Here is a 26,463-nt window from a genome sequence, read left to right as displayed (position 1 = left end):
CTAATGTATCTTCTACCTCTTCTCCCCTACGAACATACTTTCTCATTTTCCATACTTAGGGGCCATCGGGGGTTAGATTGTTTTTACAAAACGAAAAGTTTTAGTATTTTTCAGCCCCCACCCATCTTTTCTGCAGGTAAAACGAATTCCAATAAAAATATTGATGTCAATTTTCGACACCGAAAAGTAACTGGACATTCTCACATGTTCTCCATCTACATTCAATAATTATTTTCAAAACGAAACTCCACCAAACCCACGTACCCACCCCCAAACGAAAACTTTTCGTTTTGAAAATATTATTGGTAACCTTGGAGTTGGACGGCCCCTTTAACTTAGGAGACTCCCTTTGATAGGCATCTATTTGCCTCTGGAGGATCCGTGAAATAAAAATCAATCAAAACGAGTACATCAACAGCTCCAGTCAAAACAAGACTCGGTCTTTCTTCCATTTGCGGCTGCACTCACAGTGCAGAAACAGTCTGGACACGGACCATGGGCATGGAATAATAGTGATCAGGGTTCATTAAAAACAGAGGCAATGGAAAGTTAGACACGAGATCATTAACAAAACTTTGAAAAGGGTCAAAATGGACATGGTGCAGAAAGACCCATGAATAGATTGAAATAGCGGAGATGAGCATAGTGACACTTACACAGGTTTTTAAATTGACACAAGTTTCTAAGCAAGTACAATCACCTCAAGACATATTGTTTATAATTTTATGAACTGAAACATCCATGATCCAGTGCACTAGTGATGCAATTTAAAGATGTAAAAACACATAACAGCTTGAAAAACGTGGTGCAGTTGGCCTGGCAACAGTCCTTCCCTGCCCAACTATGCAAGTCTCTACTGAAGGTGATAGATCAGTCCATAAACAATGACAGGACACAGTGCAATGTGCTTTTCTAGTAGTGCTGGTGATCACACACCTGTCAGACAATACGCGTGTACCCAGAAAGAGGGGAAGGGAGGGGGGGGGGGAGGGAGATAGATGATTGATAGATAAAGACAGACAGACAGAGAAAGAAAGAGAGAGAGAGAGAGAGAGAGAGAGAGAGAGAGAGAGAGAGAGAGAGAGAGAGAGAGAGAGAGAGAGAGAGCAGTTTGAATGCATTACACACATGTACACTGTGATATGCACAGGAATCTGCGGTGTACAGGCCATACACACGCAGGAAGAAGAGATCCTAGAATCAACACTAGACAGTTGCAATGGCATGTCCACAGCGATATGCACATTGTTTACAGCCACTCTCTTGAAAAGCCTACAATGTGATGATGGCATTGCCAGTTGCAGCACTACGCTACCATCACTGTTAGCCCCACACAACGTGTAGGGGGCAGATAGCCGCACGTGATATGCTGCTTTTCTAAAAGGAGTAAGCGTCTGCAAGAGCTATGGAGCTATGGTAGTGTGCTGGCCAGCTTCCTGCGCTGGACTATTCACAGTATGCTGTGCTGTGTGTGTGAAGTGCCAGTAGGTGAGCAAGTGCAGATCATACTGCCTCATACCTTTACATGAAGTACTTACAGTGATGGCAGGTTCACAGCAGCAGCAGCAGCAGCAGCAGCAGCAGCAGCAGCAGCAGCAGCAGCAGCAGCAGCAGCAGCAGCAGCAGCAGCAGCAGCAGCAGCAGCAGCAGCAGCAATAGCCAGTAGTAATTTAACCACACACACACACACACACACACATACACACACACACAGCGGGACAGTCTTCTCCATATTACTACACTCTCTAAGACTGTATACTGGTATTTGCAGTGCCAGCATCAGCAGCATCAGCAGCATCAGCTGTAGTAGTGGTAGTAGTAGTAGTGGGATCAGCACCCCCATCAACAGATGACCAGCCAGCACCACCACTTCCAGGCACAACAGTAGGTCTGGGCGGTAGCTGCGGAGGTGGCGTCTGCGGACGGCTTCGTGCACATTTGGCCGCCAGATCATCAAACGTACCGCCATGTAGCATGCAGGCTATGATGACAGTCATATTGTCACAACCCGCTCCACCAATACGGCAGTCTGGAGCCAAACAATGCGTCATCAACTCCTCACAAATCTAACACAACAGACACACAGGCAGTAGGAAGCAAAGAAAATGTTTTAAAACGTAAGACAACAGTCAAATACTACACATAGTAGCTCGGCAGGAGTGTGCAAAATGGAAGCCGAGAAAGAGTCCAGTTTCAGGGAGTGCCACAGGAAAGGCAAGCTGTGCCAGCATAATAGAGAGGTTCAGGGACCCGTTAGTTTCACACGAAACAAGTCAATAGGTCAGGTCTGGGTTAGAGTCTCGTGAACATGGCGTCGACCCGGGCTGGTTGATTCGTAAGTAGGCCCGAGATTGCACTGCCAAATAAGGATACACCATATCAAAAAATAATAGAAGTAGGATCTAGTATCGGTACAGTTGTACCTGTATTTCTGTTGCCGTTGCCGTCGTGCGGCCATGGCAGACAAAGCTGTATCTCGTTTACGAATCATTGAACCTTTTTTTTACGCATTACACAATTCGAACACGAAAAGAAATCGATTTTGTTTCGTGTACGAGTTCAAAGCGAGTCACTGAACCTCCAGGGCTGCCGGAAGCGGTCCGGTTTTCACCGGACCGACTCTGGCTCAGGTCACCCCCTGGGATTCGTCTAAAACCGGGGAGAAAAAATTCTGGGTACATGTAGTTCCTCCGGAAATATAAACTTCGTGACATTATTTATTCACATTCGAACTAAAGAGTTACTGTGCTCAAGCAATGTGGTTCAGTCGAACAAAAAATATGTCAAGACAACGAGTGGACATACTTCCTTGGCCAGTATGTTTACTATCATGCAAAGGAAATTGGCACCGCACGAGTCTCACTGGGAGTCACCATCGCTCAATTCCTCAGAGCTGAATTCACCAGACTGACAGGTCGATCGAAGTCACGGAGTTTTCGTTTCCGCAGGAAGTACATGTACATGTACACACATGTACTAGTATTATTGATCATGCATACAATTACATTATGTACATTCACCCATAGTAGGCCATATATCGTACATTGATATCCATGCAAAATTATTCCCTGTAGTGGGCTCTGAAAACTTGTGAAAGGGCCAAAATCTGCTATTTCTGACCGGATTTGTCAAAAAATGCCCGGGGGACATCAACCGGACCCCCCCCCCCCCCCCTCTCTCAAACCGGACCAACTTCGACCGCCTTTCGGCGGGCCTGACCTCCCTAATGACATTGTATCCTATCAATATCCTGTGACCACGGCGACTTTCAAGTGTCATGTGACTTTTGAGCTTCAAGGCACGCACAGATCAATGGCATACATGGTACATACTTGAACGGAAGTACGAGCATTACTCCAATCCAAAGTAGGGGGCAAGATACATGTAGCGGCAGGACACCTGCATCACCTGATCATAATGATATATTCATGACTTACATCAACGGGCATGCGTTTAGCTGATATTCTATCACGCACAAAGTCGACCACTTCTTGATTGGAGAGGACATCCCAAATCCCTGCGCATGGAGCGGATATACCGAGCAAAGTTAGCCAAGTCAATCAAGTAGAGCAGCAGCAGCAGCAGCAACAACAGCAGCAGCAGCAGCACAAAGGTCTAAGACTAAAATAGTGGACGCCGTTACATATTTCTACAATGTAGTGCTTCATCGTAATCGCGCCACACGAGTGGTGATAGAGGTGAAGTTAACCTGACGCTGTGTACTATTTTCAGTTTTCACTCGTACATGGGTTAAAAATTCCCGGTAGGTATTGGTAGGTTCCGATATTTTAGTAACTCAGCCCATAGCACCTCTACATTGCACTCCATACATCTATACTGTACATTGCAGTCATGTGATTCCAGTCATACAGAATGCTGGCATACATGGAATAATGGCGCGGCCAATCATGTATCCCTTGTCATTGCATGCTGAAGCAAACACTACCACTTATTTTATAGAGTGACTAGAGTGACTCACACACTACAGTACATGCACAGGAAGCTGAGGGATGGCATGGTAATGAGGTTTGCTTACCGTCACACGCTAGTACGAGAAACTCATCATCTTCAGTGATTTCATCAGTAACAATATCTGGCATTGCTACAAGACAACACACACAGAAAGTCAGAAACCAACATGCACAAAAGTTATTTCTAGGAACTCAGAAACTCTAGTAGCAGATCACTTCAATGTATAGTTGCTACGAGAAGAATGATTGGAACAGTTATTAGGAGTGACATCCGGACCAGTAGTTTTCAGTGCTGCAAGCACACATTGGTCCAGTGTACATGTAAATTTGTCAAATTATTACAACTGTAAGATTATTGCTTCACTCCGACAAACACATGCTGGCTTGGTTTTACAGGCATATGCTCGCTACGCAGAACACATTGCTCATCTTAACCCCCTCCCCTGGAGACTCCCCTTTCCTCAAAAGTGCAGGAAACAGACACTCTACTGCATACTGCAAGTCTACAAAACTCTCGCGCGTTGATATGTCAGCTTCCGAGGGCCATTCGTTTTTATTAATTCAGGCCCTGGAAGTGTCAGGTTGTACCTAGCCAATATTAAATACTTCGAGTACTAGTACGCACTGAATATTTGTAGATCCACAGCATATAGTAGAGTGTATTTCAACACATAGACGTGTGAACTTGCATGAGAGTTCTGTATAGGCCTTAACCCTTTTGCGTCTGTACGGTCAAAAATCGACGACTATCTGTCGAGGACTTTAACAGACTGCAACTCACTCATTTAGTATCTAATTTGTGCAAATTTAGTGTCAAAAGAATTCAGTGTCAAAAGAAGCACAAAAGACCCCCACCTTCCATGTGCAAACAACCCGAGAGTCATAATTATCATGTTCCAAAGAAAACTTATAAGCATCTGAAGCAGGCCTGCTTTTGCGACACGTACGAAACAAAGTTTCCCATGGTATAACTTTGGAAATGAGTATGCTTTCCTCCTAGAACTTGACAACAAGGGTTCCCAAATGGTACACCTACAATATGACTCAGCTTACAAGTGCACATTCGGGACAATGAATACCTCCGCAGGGCCTGCTAGAGAGCCGGGTCAGCCGGGTCACGCGCCCGGCTGGGGAACTGCACGACCTGGCTGAACAGATAACACCGGGTCCAGTCTCACCCGGCTGAAAAAAATGTCTCAGACTGACAATGGATTCCTAAAATACCGGTATTTTACGACTCGCGGACCCCATCTGTTGCAAATCTAGCACAACCGTAGATCTACACACTACAATCTACAAGCGACAGACTCGGCTAGGCATAGGGTCAACTGGGGTCAACTGGGGTCAACTGGTTCCAGCGCGATCTGGCCAGCGGCGAGCAGGAAGTCGGGACATTCAAAGTCGATGGGGCAGGCAGTCAAAAGCGTAACTAATTACTTTGGCTATAGCTTTTGACACAGTTGCAAGTTTTCATCCGACTGGTGATTTGGACGATGGAGCTCGCAGCGAAGAGAAAAAGAACTCACGCTTTCCAAGACTTTTGGAAGAAAGGTCGACCCTGGCTGGACTACGAGCATGCCAGTCTATCCATGTCATACGCATTTCCAAACTTTGGAAATCCACCGCCGCTCGTGTTCCGGGAACACGAGCGGCGGTGGATTTGGTCGCGATGCGTGGTTGAAAGGTAAGAACTCACTGCTTCGAATTATCGGCATGCTGCTCGGCTCCTGGGTGCTGCAGGCACCCCCCAGTGCTCTATTATGTGAACATGTTCATCCTACTACTACTACTAGCACTAATTAGAAAACAGAATTCCTTTTTTTCAAATTGTCAAACCAGAATCCAATGGAACTGCTTTGCATTCTTCACGTAATGTCGTTTACCTTCTACATTTGCAGACTTTGATAGTTCGCCTTGTTCTCTAAACGATTTTCTCTTTTCCTGCGTTTTGAGCAGGCTCTTTGGTTGTTTTTCTGCCGGATGATCTGACCCGGCTTGACCTGGCTGGCCTGCATGCGCCAGGTACACTCTGACCGGGCTGTGTTGAATGTCTTGAGCAGGCCCTGCTCCGAAAGGATTAGCCAGGTGTTGCATTGAAAAATATGAATTGAAGATGGATTTTCGCTTCCCTTACAAAATCAAGACTAGATTCTGGTCCTAGAGTCCTCTTCAGAGCTCAAGCTTTTCAACACACCCAAGATCTCCTATCAATTCGCCCAAGGGAAATCAAAGTTATGATCAAAATGGGACACGGTCTGTCACTCGGACCGTGAATAGGCTGGGTTTGGTGGACACAAAAGGGTTAAGCCTCCTTTTAAACTTCGAAAGGAGCTCTCATGCATAAATCAGCACTACCCCAAGGATAACTGGAACGGGCAGCCTGGGAGCAAAACCCACATTGTTTCCTGCTCCAGTTGCCCTTGTCATATCCCCAAACACTACGACTCTCTGCTGAGCACATAACAATCACACGGCCGACAATACTACATGTACTGCATATCAAACACACAAGATGAAACACAGAAGTTCAACATACCAATAACAATCTGAGCATCCGGTGCCAGGCTGGGGTTTCCTTTGAATGTTACATCACCCAATGCACGCGTCATGGCCAATCCACCTAGACGTGAAGACAACAAGTACATGCATCGGTAGCAGTGCTACATTGGCAGCTACACAAGTGACAAGTCAACTACATGTGCAAGTAGTACTATACTGAGTGTTTTCAGTGCAGCGGAGACGTGAAGTAACTGCATGTAACTGCATGTAACGACCTTGCATACAGCCTAGGGTACACCATGCCATCAATGAACTGCTTGCAGCCACAGTTGCTGCACCTCGATTCAGATTACATCCAGTCCTCCTGGGCCAAAAGTCAATAACAATGCAATACAGGGTTGAGAGCAGATATGCTGCTTCCACTGCGTGCACTTCCCTACTTTCAAGTACATGTACAGGAAACCACTGAAATACAATGTACTGCGTGTTATGATTGCGACATCGGGGAAATCAGTATAACCATCACACACACACACACACACACACACACACACACACACACACACACACACACACACACACACACACACACGGCTGAGAGACGTACCATTAACTCGGTTAAAGCGCACATAACCACCCGCTGCTGTGATCCGATCTTGTTCAGCTGTGCAAGCATTGCAAAAAAACACACACACACACGCACACACACACACGCACACACACACACACACACACACACACACACGCATACACACACACGCATACACACACACACACACACACGTACACGTACATAGAGAGCTTAGGACCCAGCTTGCTTTGATGCTTTGATGCACATGATGCACATGTGACACTTGGCATGCTGGTGACATGAAAAGGAATAGTCGCGTCAACATAACTACAGTATCTGCTCGGAGCGTACACAGCATGTGAATGAGATTTACTGAAGGGAGTAAAAAAATAATGGTCCCGGCGACGTGGGGACAATAATCGTGAAATAGCAATGAACAAGCAATGAACAAAATGATATGCACGCTCATGTCACAAACAGCTAAGGTAGCTAAGGTTTGGTTCCAGAATGATTCTTGTTACTGTCAAAGCAATGAAGAAAGCAATGAACAAAATGATATGAACAAAATGAAATGCACAGTCATGTCACAAACAGCTAAGGCAGCTAAGGTTTGGTTCCAGAATGATTCTTGTTACTGTCATCAAGGGAATCGCTTGACGGAAAGAGAGTAGAGGAATAATAGTAGGATATATGTAGGATATATGATTATTATGTATACTTCAAAAGTATACACTGCAATTTAAAGTTATGAGTGCTCAAAAATAATAATTAGAGGTAAGGTGACAAATATTCATAAGTGTTCAATAGGGAAGTGCAACAGGATGTTACTGGTGCATCAAGAGAGTAAGGTGTGACATGTATGTGAAAATGTATGGGTAAGATGGGTGAGGGTGTGTTCAGAAAGAGAGTGTAAAGTGCAGTGACATTTTCTGTTTTTAGTTTGCACAGATTAGGGTTACGCAGACGAATGTGCACGGCTTCGAGCACTTTCAACTCTTTCAGTCACGAGATTCCATTGATGACAGCGACAATTAAACGTTCTGGAACCAAACCTTTGCTATTGTGTTCGTGACATAAGCATGCATATCAATCATTGCACTGTATACTTCGAAGTACATGTATCCCCCATATTGCTTGCCCCTGCCCCACCACCCTGCCCCCCCCCCCCCCCTCCTGCCTCGCATAGTGCATGCTGGTGCAGGACTGTATGTGCAGTGCGCAAGTGAAGCTTACCTTCAAGGCTAGGCTTATGGTCATACGTCAAGGCAATTTGTTTGCCAGTTCGAGAAAGGACTGCGCGAGAGTCACCCACATTGGCCTAAGTGTTGAGATTTGAGAAAGACACCAGGGGAAAGCGATAGAGAGATAGAGATAGAGATAGAGAGAGAGAGAGAGAGACACACACACACACACACACACACACACACACACACACACACACACACACACACACACACACACACACACACGCACACACACTCACGCACATACATAGAGACAGAGACAGACAGAAGGTAACCAAAGGCTCACAAAGAGGCAGAGAGTGTACACTGAGTTTGAAATATTTTCGTCACACTGGCACACAAGGAGAGGAGGGCTTCCAAAAGCCACGGGAATGCAGGCGCAGTAGTACGCATCCTACAACAAAATCCAAAAAAATCCACGGAATTGTCCTACCAATCACCATCGTTTTGGCTGAAAACACACTCGTTTTTACACGAAATGATCAAACATAAACTCTTGATTCATTTCAGAGTCCACTCGAACTCCCCGATCCATTCACACTCTGCATGACCGCATCTCCAAAACATTATCCCCAATGACGAATCCTAGGAAAAGAACAACCGGCCAACTGGCCAACCAGGCAGCCAGCCAACCAGCCAGCCAGCCAGCCAGCCAGCCAGCCAGCCAACCAGCCAGCCAACCAGCCCGCCAGCCAACCAGCCCGCCAGCCAGCCAGCCAGCCAACCAGCCCGCCAGCCAGCCAGCCAGTTCAGTTTAAGTGCACTACAGTGCTCTAAAAATGGTTTTCGTTGACAATTAGCCTAGAAACCTAGAAGCAATAGTTCAAGCAAGGCGTTCAAATACATCCATCATACATACATAAAATTATGGTCAAACCTGCGCACAGCCTCCACAGGTAAGACCACAATGTCACGGACAAGCAAAGACATAGTTTTTACAGCAAACAGAAAACTTGAATCGATCGACAATTCGCAACCAAAAACCACTTTCATTGAATTCAAATTTCATGTAGCGCGACCAACTCACACAATATAGCTTGCTTTCACGAATTAGCACAGATACAGCCGTGCTTCCTGCTTGGCCAAACCGTTCTTGACCTGTATCACAGGATGTGAGACACAGTACACGTGAGAGCGCAGCCACACATACACACATACATACACACACACACACACACACACACACGCATACACACACACACGCATACACACACACACACGCACACACACACACACACACACACACACACACACACACACACACACATACTGTAAGACATGTATATATAACGAGGAAGCAAATCTAACGTTTTAACGGATGACATTTCTTCGTTATAATAAGATCCGTTGAGGCCGTACTGCTTCATATATGCTGTGTGTGGATATGGCAGAATACTGCAAGATCGTTAACATATCTTCTCGTTAACCTATGAATTTTGGACAATCGTTAAATTTGCGACTCGTTATAATAACATGTCTTACAGTACATGAACAGCATATGATGTGAAAGTCAAATCTTGACCGTCCGCTGTAGGACTTCATGTCTCTCCATCTAGAACAAAATTATCGAAATCCCCACAAAACATGGAGAAACAGCCGAACAGGAAAAAAACAGTGACTGAAACATCACTGCATGCACTGTTACGTAAAGTTGTAAACCACACTTACATCCTAGAACTTCTTCATCCAGGGACATATAGCCAGCCTTCATAGCACCACCAATATCACCATCACCTAAAGCACACACAAGGCACAAACAGGAGAAAAAACAGCAGCAGCAGCAACAGCACCAGCAGCAGCACACTTTGCTAGCATGTCCTGTACCACCACAAGGTATTCATGACATGCATGTACTTGAAGTACTTATGTAAACATTCACAAGAACACAGACCAAGGGCTGAGCAATGCCACAAGAACACAGACCAAGAGCTGAGCAATGCCACAAGAACACAGACCAAGGGCTGAGCAATGCCACAAGAACACAGACCCAAGGGCTGAGCAATGCCACAAGAACACAGACCAAGGGCTGAGCAATGCCACAAGAACACAGACCAAGGGCTGAGCAATGCCACAAGAACACAGACCAAGGGCTGAGCAATGCCACAAGAACACAGACCAAGCGCTGAGCAATGCCACAAGAACACAGTCCCAAGGGCTGAGCAATGCCACAAGAAAACAGATCAAGGGCTGAGCAATGCCACACGAACACAGTCCCAAGGGCTGAGCAATGCCACAAGAACACAGACCAAGGGCTGAGCAATGCCACAAGAACACAGTCCCAAGGGCTGAGCAATGCCTCAAGAACACAGACCAAGGGCTGAGCAATGCCACAAGAACACAGACCAAGGGCTGAGCAATGCCACAAGAACACAGTCCCAAGGGCTGAGCAATGCCACAAGAACACAGACCAAGGGCTGAGCAATGCCACAAGAACACAGACCAAGGGCTGAGCAATGCCACAAGAGCACAGACCAAGGGCTGAGCAATGCCACAAGAACACAGACCAAGGGCTGAGCAATGCCACAAGAACATAGACCAAGGGCTGAGCAATGCCACAAGAACACAGTCCCAAGGGCTGAGCAATGCCACAAGAACACAGACCAAGGGCTGAGCAATGCCACAAGAACACAGACCAAGGGCTGAGCAATGCCACAAAAGCAAAGCCGAAGGGCTGAGTATTGCCACAAGAAGTCATAATGTCACAAGAACACAGGCCCGGCGGAACCGGTCCGGTTGGTCAGTTATGGTCGGACCAACAACTTTTTGGCCACCAAAGTGTGTTTACTGCTGAGGAGGTAATGGGTATACCCTCCATATCATGCACAAAGTATGAAAGACTAGGGCACGGCTTCCACCGGTCCTGGAACAATAGCAAACAATAGCGCGATGCATGGCGTGTCAAGTGATTCGTGCTGGCCCTATGGCTTACCAAACACACACACATACAAAATAAAACGGTGTGGACCCTGGCTAGCGCCAGACGCTACTACAGTCTGTTTCAAAAAGATTAGCAATCAAGTTTGGGTCTTAAAAAGTATGAAGATAAGGGAAATTTGGACAACAAAGTACATAAAACGGCTTGTTAGGACACGGCAAATTGTTCTGTGAAGGTTTCGGAACAATTGGATCAACCATTAAGGAGTTAGTATTTCGGCCAGGTTTCTGGCCTTTTCCCATGGTTTATAATTTGCCCTGGAAGCCAGTATCGATTTGTTATCAAAACCCACGATTTATCCCTTCCTTTTTGGCCTTGTGGTTATGAATGCTGTCTGCTGACCATGAAGTTGTGAGTTCAAATCCCAACAAATCTTCAAGTCAAACATTTTTTTCTTCATTTTTTCATTGTTCTGGTGATCACGCTGGTACAAGACAAAGAAGGTGGCTGCGCCAAACGACTTGTTGTTGGAGCTCGCGTTTCCTGCCGAACTGACTGACGCTTGACCATGACTGGCTCACGCCATGTGAAGTTGTGAACACACACAACACTGAAACCATGTGAGTGAACACGGAAGTCATTGCGCTGTAGCTACGTGTGTGTTGTTGAATACACCGGCACATCGATCGATCGATTTCTGTTTGAGAATTATTTTAGTATTAATTTTGAAGATCGCCAATTTATTTGAATTTAGGAGTCAACGCCGTCTTCTATCAGCTTTCACAGGCGTCTGCTTTTCTCAAAATGTCGTCGAAGTCACACGGATAACTTTGCCACTTCAAGGCCTTGGGAATGAGTCTGTGTCGATGCCGTATTCGTCACATCGTGAGAGTAAATTGCATCCGCGGCAGCTCAAAGAATCTATTTGGTCACAAAACGGACGCATCCCGCTCGTCAAAATTTACCACACTTTGAAGTTTCGACATGTCCTCTCTGACTCCATATCGATACGAGGAAGAACTCGTTTGTTGTAAACCAGACGAACACAAAGTCATGTACGAGTACCGACGTCAGTGAGTTGTCATTTTTCATGCTTTCGCGCGGAATATTTCTTCGAGTTCACAGTGAGTTTTTCCAGGCAGCGCTCGAGCTGTCATACGGTAAGACGGCAAACTCCCCGGGCGATCGCCAGGATTGCTAATCTTTTTGAAACTGACTATAAGGTATAGTCCGTGGGCCAAACCTGAAAAAAGGCCTCCTAGAAAAATCTCGTTCCGACTTTTGGGCACCGCAATTTTATTGGCCACGTCTCTTCTAGATACCTTACTGAGCAGGATTCCGGTTGTTGTCACTCTGACAACTTTCTGAAAGGTATCCAAAAATCGGCTTTTCCATGTTGAAAATTTCTCTCTCGGCGGCCATTGTTTTGTATGCATTCATCAGTGCATGCGCGTTGTGTGTGGTGCTGTGAAATGTGATTATGCCACCAGAATAGACGAAAGTACACGAATTCAGTGTTACCTGTCATGTCAAGTCGTGATCTGGTACGATCTGGTACACTGCACACTCGCTGCAGGCGTGCACCCGGACCCACAATTCTAACTCTCTGCACTGCAGTGCAGGCGTGCACCCACTATACTTGGCATCTTCCTTCTCAGTTTGAACTTTCATTTCGAGATTGGTTTTTTGGTTTCAGTGTATACTAGTATGTCTGTGGTCAAGTAGCACTAGAAGTAAGCGTCGTGATGAGTTTAAAGTGTCTCATTCACGTTCCGGAGTGCGGTGAGGAGGTGAAGCCCTTCACCCAGACAACGTGGAAGAAGGTGTGTGAAATATGCACTAGTGAAGCTGTTGCCGTAGAAAATTAAGCTGAGCTCAGGGAGTTATGTCGTAGTGATGTTTGGCCTGAAAACGGAGGCTTCCACAGAAAATGTTACCAGAAAATAACGAATATAACCCTCCGACGAAGGCAGAGTACCCCTCATCTAGCTATTCGGAAGAACTGTCTGTGCCGGAGTCGATAGAGCCAGAAGCCAAGCGCCGCCCCAGCACGCGCGCCGCACTAGCCGCGCCCGTCGTAGCTCCAGGTATGAAGGGCTGCATATTTTGTGGGAAGGAGAGACGCCAGCAACCTGGCCGGAAGAATTGTAGTCCAGTCCACAAGCAGGTGTGAATACGCACACGCTGCAGCGAAGCTGTTATGTACATGTACATGTTATACGCAGTAAACGTCAGAAAAGACGAAAAGGTCCAAGTTGCAATTGGTCAATCCGTCTCTGGAATATTTGCGCACGAGGTTAACTACCATAAACAATGCTACAGGAATTACACGAGAGCTTAGTGCCCCTGTTTGCGAAGCCATGGTGGGGATGCATGCCTATACAGGTTGTGACACAACCAGTGCCTTCAGTGGCAGAGGGAAGAAGCTAGTATTTCAGCTGATCACCAAGCAAACCCCAAAAGGCGAGCTGGCTCGAAAGGCTATGGCAGCACTCAGTGCATCATTTGACGCACTGCCAGCTGACATTTTCGCTTGCATCGAGCAGTTCACTTGCGGTATATACGGCTTCAACACCGCCACATCTATCAACGAAGTGCGATACCAGATGTTCTGCTCTCGCTCGACGCAATCCAGCTCTCTTCCTCCTTGCCAAGATGCGCTGCGCAAGCATGCTGCAAGAGCAAATTACCAGGCCAGTATCTGGCACCGTGCTCTGGAAGCTTCCGCGGATGTCCCACCACCGCATAGCCCTGGTCAAGGGTGGACCATTGATTCTGGCGGTGGTTTGGAAGTGGACTGGCTCAGCTTGGCACCAGCACCATCGAGCCTGATGGAATTTGTTTCATGCGGTTGCACGACAGGCTGCAAGCACGGACATTGCTCCTGCCGGAGACAGCACCTCAATTGCACGGATGCTTGCAAGTGCTCTCACTCGGGCCAGGAGTGTGAGAATGGGCAACCACTGGAGCTTCAAGTAACTGCAGAACTCAGTGAAGACGAGGATGAATAAGAAAAAGAATGCCCATCCTGACAGGTATGTATAATGTGATTGAAGATTGAGTGTTCATTAGAGTTCAGTGATGCACATTGTACATCATGAACATGTACGTGACTGTACATCATGCCCAATTCAAGTCCTTCTGATGTTTGCCCAGTGTTCAGTATCAATATCACATGTGGACTAAAATCAATGTGGGAGATATAAAAATGCACGGGAATGATCATTGCGATTATTTTTCATTGCCATCGGCTTCGGCCTCATTTCCTCTGTGCTGCGCTGATGAGTCCACTAAGGACGAACTAGTTCTGTCCACACGTTGGGTGATCATTGGAATTTGAATTGTGTATTTTCTGTGACCTGATTATTCTCTACAGGTCGACCTTTTTTGGCAACATGAAACATATTCCGTATGGCTAATCCTGCAGTATAAGTCAGTGTTATGATGACGAAGTCTCCCTCGTACACAGCTGCAACAAACGTAGTCTTCTGGGGTCACGCGGTCCTTCAGGTCTGGTCTGTCAGTGACCTGTGCTGATGGTCACAGTGTTGTGATCCTTTCTCTGGACTTTCAGATTATTCTGCAACCCATATAATAACTATGCAATGCATAAATGCGGCTGGGTATTCTGCCTTATATCTGTATAATGTACACCATTTTTGTATTGAACGGTCTGAGATATTCTTAGATCAGACATAGTATTCTGCAATGTACAGTACCTGCATGCCACAGCCAGTCCTATTATGATCAGATGAAATGGTATACAATGACTCGAATGATGTTTCGAAGTAGTTACAGTATTCTGTTCGACACACGCGGTCTTCTTGCACACGTCTGTGTACATGAACAATATGGACGTATTGGGCATTTAGTTTTTCTTTATTTTTCATGTTATATCATATTTTTCTCTTTCCAGTTGAATCTGGGAAGGAGGCACTCTGGATAGATGACCCTGTGGAAAAAATAATAATACCAAAAACATTGTAATTAGCCAGAAAATCCAATTTTAGGTTCTGGTTACCATGGCAACCGGTGCTGATTTGTATTTCACTCGCCGTGCAACCCTTGGACAAATTCAGGAATGACAACAAACGGGTTTTCAATGTATGCCAGTCCATCTATCGACTGGGCCAAAAAAATTGCGGTGCCCTCATACTCGGAACGAGAATTCACATTTTTGTCACTTGGCCCACAGACTAGTAACGTCTCCTGCATAGCACCGGGAATAACTGCTAAGCCAGTGACTGTACATGTAGTAGGTTCAAGGTTCAGGGTTCAAGGTTCAAGGTTCAAAGTTCAAGGTAAGAGCACATACTGACGTACGGTATTGTGCCTGAGCAACAATCCTCTTGTGCATATCCACACCGGCATACTCAGCCACTGTTGCAGCTCCATGGCCATCGTACACGGCAAAGAAGCTCGCCGCAGGGTCATCCTCCATGGTCAGAATGTGAGTATGTGCATCTTCCATGGCTGTATGTTCGGAATGACGGCATCGTGACATGGCTCAAGTCAAGGCAAACTCTGGCTGACATATTCACATACTCTATGTACATGTACATGATGCTAGTAGTAGCAACACACACACTTACACACACACACACACACACACACACACACACACACACACACACACACACACACACACACACACACACACACACTTACACACACACACACTTACACACACACACACAAATAACCCCGGAAGGTCCCCTGGCCCGGGGGGGGGGGGGGGGGGGGGGTATTGGGCCATGGGGAGGGTTAATCAGGAGAAATGCCAGAACTTCAATTTGAAAAAAATTGGTATTTACAGGCAATCCATGACCATACATTGCCTTAGCCCAAATATTGTTCTGTTTCATACAAGTTGAATTCGTGTGTATGTGTGTGGTGTGCGCAACAAGTACGGAATGCATGCGTTTGCGCCTGGGCCAGCGCTGTGTGTATGCTTGTGCTTGTGCACACATGTACGTGTACGTGTATGGGTACTTAGTACAAGAGTACATTCATATACTACAGTGTAGTAATATACAATTGTTAGCAGTGGAAGGATACATACACGCCACCCTTGCATGGAAGACGAGCCAACCATCCATTGGCTGTTGCTCATTTCCTTTGAGGACTTCTCAGTTACTGGTTCTGATAGTACTTGCCCCATGTCGGCGCCACAGACAGCCACGTGTTGTTTGACTCTTATTGCGTGCCCTGCACACCATTCGATATTCAGCTCAAGCTCACTGTACAAGATACGAGATTGATAAAACACAAGAAATACAAAGTCAAAGCTACATGACACGTTTCCCAACAACGAGAAAAACAACAATATTGATTATACCCAGGGAAATTTGTAGCCAATGTAGGACATCAATTCCCAACAACTCAACGACATACAAAAATGCACAAACTGCTCATACTTTATAACTTAGCAAATGCACCCAGAAACAAACGTACGAACAATATTTTTCAATTCAAGTTGTATCCTATCCTTCACCTTTACATCCGGTTGCACGCTTGACTCGAGACAAAGTACAAGATTACTGACACTGCAGCTCGCTGATGCTCCCTGTCTGTCGCTCTCTCTGATTGCGCTCGAAAACAAAACACCTTGGAAAAGGGCGTCTCTTCTTCAGACTCACTCACTCAATGATCTCTTCCTCGTGTTCATTTGGCTGATTTGCATTGTGTATGTTGATTGTTGTTGATCTTAAATTTTTGAAGTCGTAAGATTACGATTGCATATTATGCCGCATGATGATTATTTAAAACATTTCCATGCCTTTTTTTATGGCCTGGATATGATTTTCTTGACGACTGACATGATGAGGATGATGATGAACTCTTCAACTGTGCAGTGTGCATGTGTGTCTTTGACGTTTTAGCTTTTGAAGTTTCTTGACTTACATACATCATGAATGTTCAGTCCATCGTTGTAAAGTTGTGAAGTGAGGGAGAGTGATAAAGCCAGGCCAGGAGTCTGCTCAGATTTGTACGTTCTAATTTTTCCCTGCAAGTTTCGTTGATTTTGGACCCCATCATATACTGTGAAGTATCGGTTGTTGGTGTGCACCAGACCTCAAGTCGCTTACGTCGATCAGGACTATCTCTACCACCATGAGTTGCCCACACAGTAATGCCAGGTTAGGCTCATACATAATTCAACACACTTCCACTCGAAATTGGCAACTAACTTGCTAGTTGCAGTGGTAGTAGTCATGTAGTTTTTATATCGGTCTATGCAACAGTGATTGATCACTGCTATCATTCAGTATCAAGCAAGCCGATAGGATGGGCACGTGGCCTCAAGGCCAGGGGTGGTAATGGGAGGGGGATGAGAAAAGTTGAAGGAAACAAATAAACTTAGACTCAAGTATAACCAAGAGAAGATAAACAAAAGTGTGCAACTCCGCATCTCTTCTGCACAATCTGCAGATACCCGGCCCACGGAATTTTTGTTGACATCACCTTTTTCAGAAAGCATGTGTGTCGTACAGAGCACACCCATTTTGCTGCAGAGCAATGTGAGAGCACATTCTGGGCACCGACCTTGTAAAGTAAAGCCCGGCCAAGTGCACGAGGCAAAACTTCCCAAAAGACTCGTAGCGCGTGCGTCGTACGGTATGACTCATGATTTCCAGAAAAGATTACGTCAACAAAAAATTCCACCGCAGGCAAACCTATCTGCGAGTTGCACACTCTTGTTTATCTACTCTTGGTATAACCAAATAGAAGGGACATTACTGGCGAAGACTAATCGGGTCCTTCAAACTTATGTCCAGATCACGAGTAAAGCCAGATGGATGCGATTGTTGGTGAAGATCTGCTGGGAAAGCATTGAACAAAAGTGCTGCGCTGTGAGAAAAAACATGTATCGCCTGCGCGATAATTATGCGGGTCACCCGAGTGAAAACACATGGGGAAAGAGTGAGTCAGATACATACGGAAGAGGCCACGAAACATGATTGACAAATATGAACCTAGCGAATGTGACAATCATGTGAACTCCAAAAGGTGACAGGCGTAAAGACAGCAGAAGAGGAACAGTCGACGTTAAGTAAGACACACCACAAGCGGCACGGACAGCGTGCTTTAATAAAATAATACTTGCCTATTTCTATCAGTGCCTGAGAGCCGGGGAAGGTAAACAACACTGAGAGGCGGGGAAGGTAAACAACACAGAGTGGCGGGGAAGGTAAACAACACAGAGAGGCGGGGAAGGTAAACAACACTGAGAGGCGGGGAAGGTAAACAACACTGAGAGGCGGGGAAGGTAAACAACACAGAATGTCCGTTAACGATTACAGTCTATACAGATGTAAAATAAAATGGCGCCTTGCTTTCATGAATACAGTAAAACCTGTAACTAACGACCACACCTTGGTGCCCGGAAAAGTGGTCTTTTGTGGCAGGTGGTCTTTAGTTAGAGGTTTGCACCGCGTGACCATATATGGATCCCATTATATGATATGTATGTCAAAATGCAGATAATACAATCCCCCACCACTTGCGCACTGACATTCTTCTTTCAGATCATACAACACTTGGAGAGAAAGAAAATCAAGTTTTATTGCAGACATTAAATTCAGCTCCTACTTCTGAAGCCAGGAGTCAAGAGTTCCCTGTTGAAGCTTCTCTTTGATCTGGGCTTCAAGTTTGTTCATGAAGGCACCAAGTTTCTCTACATCCATTGCCATGGTAGACAAGCCACGCTGCAACGTAAACTGTTGCAATGTTGAGATGCAGGACAGTGCTTCTTTGCCGGATACTTCTCTGACTTTTGTGGACTCAGTGTGACCTGGTGACTGAGCTGTGTGCACTTCGACAGAGAGCCGCTCAGTCTTAGTTTCTCCTTCGAGTAGTAACATCGATCAAAGAGCGCTTTGGATGCGCTCTCCAAGACGTTTCCTATCATGTTTGTTCTTGACAGCACTTGAAATTATGACAGGTGTAGTGCAGTCCACACTGATTCCACAGTCAAAATGAGACTGCGTTTATTTGTCCAGCTGTAGTATCGAAATAGTCCTTTCAGGATCAAGGAAAATCATCAACATTTCGAGAAGGAGCTTCGAGCAATGTTTGATTTCCTACATCGCGGTCGCTAGTTACGGGTCAAAAATCGTCTTTGGGACAAGAAAAAGCGGTCGCTGGTCGCGTTCAGCAGGTAGTCGCTAGTCACAGTGCATTTTGAATGTGAGACCGTCCGTGCCTGGCGAAGTGGTCGTTAGTACCAGGCCGGTCGCTAGTCACGGTGGTCTTTAGTTACAGGTTTTACTGTAGCTGGCGGATGGTACGCCTGAGGATGCCAATCGTCTTGCTTAGTTTAGACACTGCGGATTTTAACAGGTGAGGTCCATTTGAGCTGCGTGTCCATGTGAATGCCAAGTATCTTCATGCTTCTCACATAGGTGAGTGGACTAGCCTGGATCATGACAGGCGGGCAGCAAGCTCATCATGCTTGCTATTAGCAAAGCAACCGATTTCTCAGTATTTAAAACTACCTGTCCTAACACAAAAAGTTGGGCCGAAAGGGCCAATACAGCTACATTAACCAAGTGACTGAGTGGGTAAGGGGGGGGGGGGGGGTAAGAGAGGTATGTGACATATAGAGTATCATGTCATCAGCGAACATCAGGAGTTGGCAGTTGTGGCAAAAAGCTATCTGTGGCAGTTTTCGTACGTAAATGGTAAACAATACCGGACCCAAAATAGTGCTTCACGGAACTCCACGGGAGACCGGTAGGGTTTCTGAGATATCAGTGGTCGTCCGGACGCACTGAGTTTGGCGTTCCAGGTAGTAGGGAAACCACTTCAAGCACGTACCTGTCATGCCAATCTGGGAGAGCTCAGTGAGCAGCTGTTGGTGGCGAACTGTATCGAATGCCTTGCTGAGGTCTATGCATGCGACCACAGTCAACTTTTTGCTGTCCATAGCCAGCAGCCAGTCGTTTGCAACTTTCCTCATGAGCTCGGTGGTAGCAGCCATGTCTCTGTTAGGCCAGGGCTACTATAGGATACTGATGCTATGCACTTCTATCAGTTGTTGGATTTCGTGAACTTATTCCGATGGCTACATATATTGGCATGTGCAACTCGTAGTAGCAAACGTGGGAATGGTGCAGTGGGGTAGAATTCAGTGGGTGGTGTGGAGCTGCTTCTTGGAGAGTTTGATGCATTGCAGACGTTTTATGGTAGTGTACGAGGCGTAAAGGGTGTGTGAGGGTAAAACAGAGGGGGTTCATGCTGATGCGGTTGGTGTGGCCCAGGTAGTCGCTTTGATATCACTCGGCCAGAAGTCGGCCTGGAGGGTTGTTTGTATTCTTTATTTAGAGTGGAAAGTCCAAAACAGGCCCTAGCCTAATAACAATGGTCCCACTAGTGAGGGAATGCTGTATATCTGTGCATAAGGATCAGTGAGTGTAACAGCAACTAGTAGGGAAAGAAAAAGAGGGTTGTAGCAAGCTACCGAGGCGGGATCCACAGGTGAGCTTGGGAGCTTTGCCCGTTCTGGTGAATAATTCTGATGGCTATTATATCAATGTGAACAATGCGTTGTTTGCAGTGGTAGATCATTCGGTGATAGTCCTTGCGGAACATTGGTCAATCGGTGATAGTCCTTGCGGAACATTGGTCAATCGGTGATAGTCCTTGCGGAACATTGGTCAATCGGATAGCCTTTCCGAAGTTCCATCGTCTGATGATGACATCTGCAGGCCAACGCGTTTCTGACATGATTTTGCCGGTGTGATCTTCGTTCCATAGTGAGGCGTGCTTTAAGCGTACCGTAGAACTTTTTTGAGGCATACAAGGTACAGTTTGTGACTGTCACTGACTGTCACTCCCCTGGCCAAAGAGAACTGTACAACGTCATGCGTGATACATGTGCCACTGATACATGTGCCACTGATCCGAGACAGGTTGAAAACTGCTCTTTTCATTGGCGTTCGCACTGTCCAATTCCTTCTACTGCTTTTCTTTTGCCTGTACATGTACCCTTTGCATTCGCTTGTTGCTGAAGGATGTCGTATTGCATGGGGTTGTTGCTGAAGGATGTCGTATTGCATGGGGTTGTTGCTGAAGGATGTCGTATTGCATGGGGTTGTTGCTGAAGGATGTCGTATTGCATGGGGTTGTTGCTGAAGGATGTCGTATTGCACGGGGTTGTTGCTGAAGGATGTCGTATTGCATGGGGTTGTTGCTGAAGGATGTCGTATTGCATGGGGTTGTTGCTGAAGGATGTCGTATTGCATGGGGTTGTTGCTGAAGGATGTCGTATTGCATGGGGTTGTTGTGTGTGTGGCACGTGCGACCTGGTTAATGCTTGTGCATGGGACGTGGGACAGGAGCAGCGTGTTGTGCGTACGTTGTAGCTTTAAAGGTTGAGTGAACGGGTCGTTCTGCAGGACCCCGTGTCTGGTGACCCAGTTTGGGCGGGAGGGAGAGAGAGAGGGAGCGTACCACCCTGTTTCCTGTAGAGTTGTATCCGAGATGCTCAGCCATAGTGTTTTGGGTTACGTGTAGTTGATCACTCACAGGATTATCCTGTCACTCTCTCTCTGTCTTGCCCTCCCAATGCTGCTTTGTCGACTCAGCCCTCACTCTTCACTAATGAACGGAAGTTTCAGCTTGAAAGCACAGTGCTTTCAAGCTTGTTTCCCACTTTTCTCTTGTACGCTTCATGTACACACTTTCCACACACATGGAACTGCTGCTGCCTGTAGATGCAGGTGGAGGTACAATGTAGAAGAATTTCATCCGTGAAGCCACAACACGAAAAGCTTGCCGTGGACTTCAGGTTCTGTGAATGCCTTCCCAAGCCTGCTCCCAGTCTTGCAAAGTCAGTGATAACCCTGGGCTGTCCAGGTTTGGACGAATTCACATACACAACATAACATACACCGGATCCTAACCCGCTATCCTGGTACTTGGTAACTAGAAGCACACACACACACATGCATGTTGGTGAGTGTATGGTTGTCATACTCCGGTTTGTCACTCTGCTTTGTTTTCTCTGATTCTAGTTCAAAGGACGCAGTGAAAGCAAGCAGGCATTACTCATCCTATCTACAGGTATTACTAAGTTTGCACTCTGCAATCATCAAACTCTTCTTCATAATACAGTCAATTATTACGTTTCAAAATTGCCGAAACGTTGCCGCAAGGATTGCTATAGTGTAAAGATAATGATAAGCATACCTGTTTTCTGATGATCGCTTAGTGCGTGAAACTCGTTAGTGCGAAGATAAGGATGTCGTGATATATTCACACGAGTCAGAAGTACCTTCACAAACACACAATACAACACAATAATGTCCATTCGCAGATGATGGCAGGTCCTGAAAGGACGGACACTGTTTTAGTCACGGGGAACAGAACTTCGAGTGACGAGTGAGGTTGTGACGATGGCGAAAATCTCGGCCGCAGTGGCACCTGAAATCGCGAGACACAAGTTTAGGCGGCTGGATGGTGTTGCAGGCCAGTCTCCACTCACGACGGTCCTCAGCTAGGCTGTACAAGTTATTGAGGTGCCGTTCCTCCGGATCATTTACGATGTTGTCACGCCAGCGCTTGCGTGGCCCGTGACGAGGAAACACACACACACACACACGCGCATATGCGTACGTGCACGCACGCACACCAATCCACTGAAACGTAAGTGTCAGCTACGCTGTGCAGTTTAGCAAAATAAACTACCAGCTAGTGTCTAATGCTGGTGCAGTGTTGTTAGTATTCCTTGCACACTTCTATTCACTAAGCTATCTATGTATGTATCTACCCAATGCTGTAGACAGCAAGCTGTTTCGGCCATAAAGGCCTCATCATATGTATGAATGTATCTATGTAGTATCTATTGTACCCAATGCTGTAGACAGCAAGCTGTTTCGGCCATAAAGGCCTCATCAGTACAGCTACGAGCTAAATAGGCCGAGCTACCAGCCATGGTGCAAAGGAGGCACCACAGACATTAAGATAGCTCGTCGCTCTAGTGCCAGAGTGCTCAAACTACAAGTCTAGTATCTATTGTATGTATCTATGTAGTATCTATGTAGTATCTATGTAGTATGTATGTATGTATCTATGTTGTATCTATGTATGTAGTATCTATGTAGTATCTATGTTGTATCTATGTATGTATCTATGTATGTATCTATGTATCTATGTATGTATGTATCTATGTAGTATCTATGTAGTATCTATGTAGTATGTATGTATGTATCTATGTTGTATCTATGTATGTAGTATCTATGTAGTATCTATGTTGTATCTATGCATGTATCTATGTATGTATGTATGTATGTATGTATGTATGTATGTATCTATCTATGTAGTATCTATGTAGTATCTATGTAGTATGTATGTATCTATGTATGTATCTATGTTGTATCTATGTATGTATCTATGTATGTATGTATCTATGTTGTATCTAACACTGAACCTTGTTGTGGTTGTCTCCTTTCAGCTAAACAAGCTGCTGACAAGTCAGTGTACTGTCAGTCAGAATGCACCGGATAGAGACAAACCTGTCCATGATGAGCACCTCTTCATTGTCGTACATCAAGGTAAGCCCCCCCCCCCCCCCCCCCCCCATCCATGCTCTGTGTGGTCTTGCGCTGTGTGCCAGTATGCATATGATGTCTGTGCCTGTGCCTGTGTCTGTGCCTGTGCCTGTGTCTGTGCCTGTGCCTGTGCCTGTGTGTCTCTCATGGTACTGTACTACTGTCTTTGTCTTACTGTAGACATAGGTGGTTAATACTGTAGACATAGGTGGTTAATACTGTAGACATAGGTGGTTAATGCTGCAGACATAGGTGGTTAATGCTGTAGACATAGGTGGTTAATACTGTAGACATAGGTGGTTAATGCTGCAGACATAGGTGGTTAATGCTGTAGACATAGGTGGTTAATACTGTAGACATAGGTGGTTAATGCTGCAGACATAGGTGGTTAATGCTGTAGACATAGGTGGTTAATGCTGTAGACATAGGTGGTTAATGCTGTAGACATAGGTGGTTAATACTGTAGACATAGGTGGTTAATGCTGTAGACATAGGTGGTTAATGCTGTAGACATAGGTGGTTAATACTGTAGACATAGGTGGTTAATGCTGTAGACATAGGTGGTTAATGCTGTAGACATAGGTGGTTAATGCTGCAGACATAGGTGGTTAATGCTGTAGACATAGGTGGTTAATACTGTAGACATAGGTGGTTAATACTGTAGACATAGGTGGTTAATACTGTAGACATAGGTGGTTAATGCTGTAGACATAGGTGGTTAATACTGTAGACATAGGTGGTTAATGCTGTAGACATAGGTGGTTAATGCTGTAGACATAGGTGGTTAATGCTGTAGACATAGGTGGTTAATGCTGTAGACATAGGTGGTTAATGCTGTAGACATAGGTGGTTAATGCTGTAGACATAGGTGGTTAATGCTGTAGACATAGGTGGTTAATACTGTAGACATAGGTGGTTAATGCTGTAGACATAGGTGGTTAATGCTGTAGACATAGGTGGTTAAAGGGGAAGTATACCCTAAAATCAAATTTTCACCAGTTGTAGTCTTCGGGGTGCTGAGTCGAATGGTCTTGGTCCGAGGAAGCTGAGACGCTCCCTTCCTACTTGAATCCCAATCGAACTCGCGCACTTCCACCGAAACTGGGTGACTGCGCCCTACTAGATGGGGATTTGTATGCAAAATGTCACTAAAAGCGCCATTTCGTTCTTATAAAAGCACGGATGACCGCGATTGGCCCATATGTTGTAGTCTTTTGGACGCTGAGTCGACTGGTTTTGGTCCGAAAAGGCTGCGATGTAGCGTTCCTCCTTTATTCCCAATCGAACATGGTTGAAGAAGCGGTCACGTGCTCCTGCGTACACCAGTCACCTGGTCACCGTGCCTGCAGGGTACAACTTACTAGCCTGTTTGACCTTTTTTGGGTGCACTCCTGTCACTCGAGTTGAACTCGAGTTGAACCTTGGTGTGAAATTTGTCGCCTGCTGGCGTGGTGACCAGGTGATTTGGGCACCCAGGAGCACGTGACCGCTTGTTCAACCATGTTCGATTGGGAATAAAGGAGGAACGCTGCATCGCAGCCTTTTCGGACCAAAACCAGTCGACTCAGCGTCCAAAAGACTACAACATATGGGCCAATCGCGGTCATCCGTGCTTTTATAAGAACGAAATGGCACTTTTAGTGACATTTTGCATACAAATCCCCATCTAGTAGGGCGCAGTCACCCAGTTTCGGTGGAAGTGCGCGAGTTCGATTGGGATTTAAGTAGGAAGGGAGCGTCTCAGCTTCCTCGGACCAAGACCATTCGACTCAGCACCCAGAAGACTACAACTGGTGAAAATTTGACTTTCGGGTATACTTCCCCTTTAATGCTGTAGACATAGGTGGTTAATGCTGTAGACATAGGTGGTTAATGCTGTAGACATAGGTGGTTAATACTGTAGACATAGGTGGTTAATGCTGTAGACATAGGTGGTTAATGCTGTAGACATAGGTGGTTAATGCTGTAGACATAGGTGGTTAATGCTGTAGACATAGGTGGTTAATGCTGTAGACATAGGTGGTTAATACTGTAGACATAGGTGGTTAATGCTGTAGACATAGGTGGTTAATACTGTAGACATAGGTGGTTAATGCTGTAGACATAGGTGGTTAATACTGTAGACATAGGTGGTTAATGCTGTAGACATAGGTGGTTAATGCTGTGGACATAGGTGGTTAATGCTGTAGACATAGGTGGTTAATGCTGTAGACATAGGTGGTTAATGCTGTAGACATAGGTGGTTAATGCTGTAGACATAGGTGGTTAATGCTGTAGACATAGGTGGTTAATGCTGTAGACATAGGTGGTTAATACTGTAGACATAGGTGGTTAATACTGTAGACATAGGTGGTTAATGCTGTAGACATAGGTGGTTAATGCTGTAGACATAGGTGGTTAATGCTGTAGACATAGGTGGTTAATGCTGTAGACATAGGTGGTTAATGCTGTAGACATAGGTGGTTAATGCTGTAGACATAGGTGGTTAATGCTGTAGACATAGGTGGTTAATACTGTAGACATAGGTGGTTAATGCTGTAGACATAGGTGGTTAATGCTGTAGACATAGGTGGTTAATGCTGTAGACATAGGTGGTTAATGCTGTAGACATAGGTGGTTAATGCTGTAGACATAGGTGGTTAATGCTGTAGACATAGGTGGTTAATACTGTAGACATAGGTGGTTAATGCTGTAGACATAGGTGGTTAATGCTGTAGACATAGGTGGTTAATGCTGTAGACATAGGTGG

The 26,463-nt window shown here is 45.7% G+C and overlaps 2 protein-coding genes across 3 annotated transcripts in view; one reads left to right on the top strand and one right to left on the bottom strand.

The window, feature by feature from the left end:
* Positions 1-498: 498 nt before the first annotated feature.
* On the bottom strand, positions 499-16,844 carry LOC135806667 (probable protein phosphatase 2C T23F11.1). Of its 2 annotated transcripts, none has more exons than XM_065320896.1 (11): positions 16,586-16,844; positions 16,219-16,400; positions 15,484-15,633; positions 9,954-10,019; positions 9,313-9,383; positions 8,275-8,359; positions 7,078-7,134; positions 6,508-6,591; positions 4,037-4,102; positions 3,438-3,517; positions 499-2,066 (listed from the first exon to the last, which is right to left on the bottom strand). In XM_065320896.1, the coding sequence occupies exons 2-11, from the start codon at positions 16,319-16,321 to the stop codon at positions 1,746-1,748; spliced, it is 1,083 nt and encodes a 360-aa protein (XP_065176968.1). In that variant the 5' UTR covers positions 16,322-16,400; positions 16,586-16,844; the 3' UTR covers positions 499-1,745. The 2 variants fall into 2 exon arrangements, with proteins under 2 accessions (XP_065176968.1, XP_065176967.1); XM_065320895.1 differs by having other exon boundaries at positions 16,655-16,844.
* Positions 16,845-16,959: 115 nt separating this feature from the next.
* LOC135806666 (tryptophan 2,3-dioxygenase-like) overlaps positions 16,960-26,463 on the top strand; it is a 29,066-nt gene continuing 19,562 nt past the window's right edge. Inside the window, exons 1-4 of the mRNA XM_065320894.1 lie at positions 16,960-17,149; positions 17,234-17,300; positions 22,179-22,227; positions 23,618-23,717. Coding sequence (XP_065176966.1) covers positions 17,275-17,300; positions 22,179-22,227; positions 23,618-23,717 — 175 coding nt within the window. The 5' untranslated portion in view covers positions 16,960-17,149; positions 17,234-17,274. The remainder of the gene's footprint in view (positions 17,150-17,233; positions 17,301-22,178; positions 22,228-23,617; positions 23,718-26,463) is intronic.

The sequence above is a fragment of the Sycon ciliatum genome, chromosome 1, assembly GCF_964019385.1.
Source record: "Sycon ciliatum chromosome 1, ocSycCili1.1, whole genome shotgun sequence".
Lineage (NCBI taxonomy): Eukaryota > Metazoa > Porifera > Calcarea > Leucosolenida > Sycettidae > Sycon > Sycon ciliatum.
This window is presented reverse-complemented; position numbering and strand designations above follow the sequence as displayed.

Excerpts from the sequence above, each read along its gene's own strand:
- LOC135806667 (XM_065320896.1), bottom strand. The coding sequence starts at position 16,321 with ATGGGGCAAGTACTATCAGAACCAGTAACTGAGAAGTCCTCAAAGGAA. Across the intron at positions 15,634-16,218 it reads CATGCAAGGGTGGCGTGTAT|CCATGGAAGATGCACATACT; the intron begins GTATCCTTCCAC and ends CCGAACATACAG. Across the intron at positions 8,360-9,312 it reads GTGAAAGCAAGCTATATTGT|GCCAATGTGGGTGACTCTCG; the intron begins GTGAGTTGGTCG and ends CTCAACACTTAG.